General features: G+C 46.8%; 1 protein-coding gene across 1 annotated transcript; it reads left to right on the top strand.

The window, feature by feature from the left end:
- Window positions 1-209: 209 nt before the first annotated feature.
- Window positions 210-1,781, top strand: LOC127482599 (corticostatin-3). Its single transcript, XM_017350472.4, has 3 exons — window positions 210-363; window positions 809-993; window positions 1,566-1,781. Exons 1-3 carry the CDS (start codon window positions 284-286, stop codon window positions 1,682-1,684), a joined length of 384 nt encoding a protein of 127 aa, XP_017205961.3. The 5' UTR covers window positions 210-283; the 3' UTR covers window positions 1,685-1,781.
- The last annotated feature ends 2,406 nt before the right edge of the window (window positions 1,782-4,187 follow it).

Below are 4,187 nucleotides of genomic sequence, written 5' to 3'. Positions count from 1 at the left end.
AATACTCTCTTGCTCCAAGAGATTCAACCTGGGAAATGGCTTAGGCACCACGGGTCAGCCCTACTAAGAGTGCTGGAGAAACCATAGTCATTGCTGCCTGGGCCTGGGCAAGGCTGACCAAGGCAGATGTGAAGTTCTCTGCTGAGCCCTGTCTTACTGCAGCTTCACATAAACTGCCCAACTGTCCTTGTCCCAGAGTTGTTTGATTGCCCAACAGGAAGTAGTTCTGTAAATTAGGACATTCGCCCCAGGAGATCCTTAAATAGGAGAAGTCCTGTGCTGCATGTGTGTGGTGCCTGCTGCTCCGGGAGGCCTGGGTCAGAGGACTGCTGCCTGCCCCTCTCTGCTCATTCCATACAGCCTGTAAGTACTCTGTGTTGTGATGGTTTTGTCATTGCAGCCCAGCATCAACCTGACCCCTCAAGGTAAGGCTTACAGTGGTGGAACCCAAGGCTGTAGAGCCCGTGCTGCTCTCCTAGTGTGGTCCTCTGGTGGGTGCTGGAGACAGGAGCCGCCAGGTGGGCTAATAGAGAACCTCAAGAAGTTTGTCCAAACATACACATTTTACTTGACATGCGCAGTGGACACAACAGCAGCTTCTTCAAGAGATCTTTTATTTCACAGAATGTCCATTCAGGATCTTTGTGATTTTCCTACCAGGTTGTATGCTTTTGGCTATTGAGTTCTTTAAATTAGTTCTGTACTTTGCATGTGAACGTTCATCAGAGGTGTGGATTGCAAATACTTTACACCTGTCCCTAGGTTGCTCACCCCCACTCACTTGGAATCCTGCTCTCCCCTCCTCCAGGTGCCTCCCAGCCATGAGGACCCTTGCTCTGCTTGCTGCCATTCTCCTGGTGGCCCTGCAGGCCCAGGCTGAGCACATTTCAGTGAGCATCGATGAAGTCGTAGACCAGCAGCCCGCACAGGCAGAGGATCAGGACGTGGCCATCTACGTTAAAGAGCATGAGAGCTCCGCTCTTGAAGCTTTAGGTGAGAGATGCAGCGCGGCAGAGCTGCACAGACTCAGGGGAGGAGCGGGACACGGGCCCTGGGACAGCCTGGGAGAGCAACGGAGATGATTTCACATAACCTCCCAGACCCACAATTTCTCAACTGCTAAGTGAGCATGGCAAGCCCAATGAATCTGGCACGTTCTGCAAAGACTCCTGAATGTGAGAGATGTGTGTGGTATTCTCTAGGTTTAAACATGGACAGACTCATTACTGATTTGTCTGTATCTAAATGTGCAGAATTCTTGGAGAGGAGCATATTGAATACAGTCTATAAGAGGAGGTTTAGAATCTGGAGGCAGGAGCAAGGCTGTGCTCAGATGCGTGTGTGATGGGGCCAGAGCACACAGGAGTGAAGACACTGAGAATGAGTCTCGGGTTCTGTGGGACCAGCACTTGCTGTGGGTTTTGTTGGTTGTATTGTCCATGTTGTTGACTGTCCTAGAGCCAAATAACGAATCCAGTCAACTCACAGGAAAATTCTATAGCATGTTCGTTGCTACCCTCCCTGACCCCCATGCTCAATGCTTTATGCTCCTCCTGTGTCCACAGGTGCAAAGACAGGCGGGCGCTGTGTTTGTAGAAAACAGCTCCTCTGTTCATATCGGGAACGTCGCATCGGGGACTGCAAAATCCGTGGTGTCCGCTTCCCGTTCTGCTGCCCTCGCTGAGCATGAGGAGCAGAGAAAGCGAGTTCCTTGTTTGCCTTGAGACGACTCCTGTGGCACATCCTTTTCTTTCCTACTCAAATAAAGACCTTTTAGTGAATATTATGTGTCTGTGCTCCTTTGAAGTGCATGTGTATATTAGTTCAACTCTTAGAAATGCATGACCCAAAACTCTTAAAACTGGCTCCAAATTCCTCGTTGAACTGAGATTAATTCAGGCTTCAGGAAAAAAATGATCAGAAAGCTCCTATCTGGTTCTGATCTCTCCACTGACCTCTATTTTCTCTTCCTCTGCCTTCATTTAAATGAAGGCTCTGGGCTTGGTTTGCTGGTTAGTCGGAGAGATGGGCCAGTGCTGAGGCTGTGAGGTGGGCAGCAGTGACAGTGGTGCTCCTGGCCACAGGAGCCAAGGCAGGGGTGAGGCAGGGGGCTCCACTTCCAAGCGCACTGCCTCATGAAGCCTGTTCTGAGCCCCAGCTTCCTAAAACCACGGGATGTGGTCTGATATTGATGGAAATGGAACCATTCAAAGCTAGAAGACACTGTATATTCCATATACATTTCTTTGGTAATTTTATTAGAAAAATATTTGACAAAAGGAAGAATGAAATCCTGATAATAATCTTACAAATTATTTATAGATTGCATAATTATATAATATACTACATAGTATATATATATCAATATAAGATTTTATATCATATGTAGTGATGTACAGTTATGTATTTCTATAATAGGGTATATGCACAGTATCTATTCATGTGTTATTATAAATATGGCATTCAATTACATGTTGAATATACAATTCAGAATAATAAAACTTAAGCTACTACCTAAAGTAACTATTACTTTCTATGTATTTATTCAGGTCTTGATTGTAATTCTTTCGTTTAGAAAATTCTCTAAAGCTGAGGACACTCCCTTACAGAGAACTGACAGAGCCAGAGGTGCACCTGAAGGATTAGGCACTGGAGACTGAGGTCCTCACTGGCTGCCCGAGGTCAGCTCAGGCAGCCTCAGCCCCCCTGAGAGGGGCCTGCAAACTCAGACCAAGTGTGGCATCTGTGGTGGGATTCCCCAGCTGAGCACCAGGCTCCCAGGACCCTCACTCTGGCTCCCCTCCCCTCTCTAGGGGACCTGCTCCTGATCCAGGCCTAGCATCCTCTCTCTGTCACTCCCACCTCCACCTGGGGAGGATCCCTTCTCTGCCCCTGATCTCTTCAGTACAAGACCCTGGTTCTGGTTCTCTTGGTCAGGAAACAAGAAACACAGCACAGAATCAGGGAGTTAGAAAATATTTGTTATTATTCTGAGTACAAACTTAAGCACAAAACTTCCATATAAAAATTGATGGGTTTGCTCACTCTCCAGTTTAAACCACCATCACACGTGTTTACACTTGAAGTAACACATGTGAATGCTCACAAACCGTTTCACCTTCTGGTTCTTGTTAAATCATTTTCAAGTTTAGAGTCTTCTACATTATCTAAATACTGAAACGATAACCTGAGATTGTGAGTATTTTTATGAACTCAAGCCTTTGTTACCTGATGTTGTCAAGCGTCTTTTGTGAATATCCTTTGTTTTTCCTTAGAACACCTGCTTTGGGGACAACCTAATGGTTTTACATAGGGATGAGAGGAGCCTCTCAGATAGGGAATTTGATTCTTCAGGGCAGGAGAGCCACCTGCTGGCCATGAGGTGCTACTGTAGAGTAGTCTGCTCAAATATGGTGGACTCATTGGTCTGCCTTGATGAGTGAGGACATTTCCGTGTGAGAACACACAGAGAGGGTGCGCTCTTGGCCTGAAAAGACAGCATTCCCACAGAAACTCTGAGTTGCTTAGCTCCTGTGTGTGCTTAGATGTGAGCACGGGGGTGGAGTTAACAAGAGAAAGAGAGTGACCCGAGTTTAAGATCCTCATTACTGCAGATCATCTTGGAAGTCATTAACTCCTCAGGGACTGCAAGGCCTGATGGCTAACGTGAGGGGTTGTACTGATCTTGTGTTTCACTTGTTCATGCAAATCAGGATCCGAGAGCATTGAGCCCTTCACACCAGGGCTTGGACTTCAGTCCCTGCAAGTATGTGAGTATGGGGCAGGGAAAGGAGAGGAGGGAGAGAGGGAAACCATGAAACTCCCTAGTTGTCCTCCACACACTTGGAGGTTCTACTAACCTAGAATTCCCATGTGCACTGCTTGTTCCATCAGATTGCTGGGGTCAATGAATAGTTCATGTTACAGTGAAACACTGGTGAGCCTTCCCCTTCTCCCTGTGCCTTGGTAGCGATCAGTGGCCATGAGTGTTACCTTCTTGCTTCTCCTCCATTCAGAACAGTCTGCACAAGTTGACCATATAAAGCTAGATTCTTCCTTTAGTCCAGGATATGCAAGTCCATGGAAAGATATTTCCCTTATAGAAAGCTCAGGGATCTGGATCATAACCCTGGGGGAAGATTTCCTCATGAGAGTGTTATTGTCTTCTTCATGGATAAATGGAGCCA

Source organism: Oryctolagus cuniculus, chromosome 8 (genome assembly GCF_051225735.1).
Source record: "Oryctolagus cuniculus isolate XC-2025 breed Fujian yellow rabbit chromosome 8, ASM5122573v1, whole genome shotgun sequence".
Lineage (NCBI taxonomy): Eukaryota > Metazoa > Chordata > Mammalia > Lagomorpha > Leporidae > Oryctolagus > Oryctolagus cuniculus.
This window is presented reverse-complemented; position numbering and strand designations above follow the sequence as displayed.

Bases quoted from the DNA above. Each gene is read 5' to 3' on its own strand.
- LOC127482599 (XM_017350472.4), top strand. From the start codon at position 284: ATGTGTGTGGTGCCTGCTGCTCCGGGAGGCCTGGGTCAGAGGACTGCT. The intron at 364-808 runs GTAAGTACTCTG...CCCCTCCTCCAG, and splicing joins CTGCTCATTCCATACAGCCT to GTGCCTCCCAGCCATGAGGA. The intron at 994-1,565 runs GTGAGAGATGCA...CTGTGTCCACAG, and splicing joins CTCCGCTCTTGAAGCTTTAG to GTGCAAAGACAGGCGGGCGC.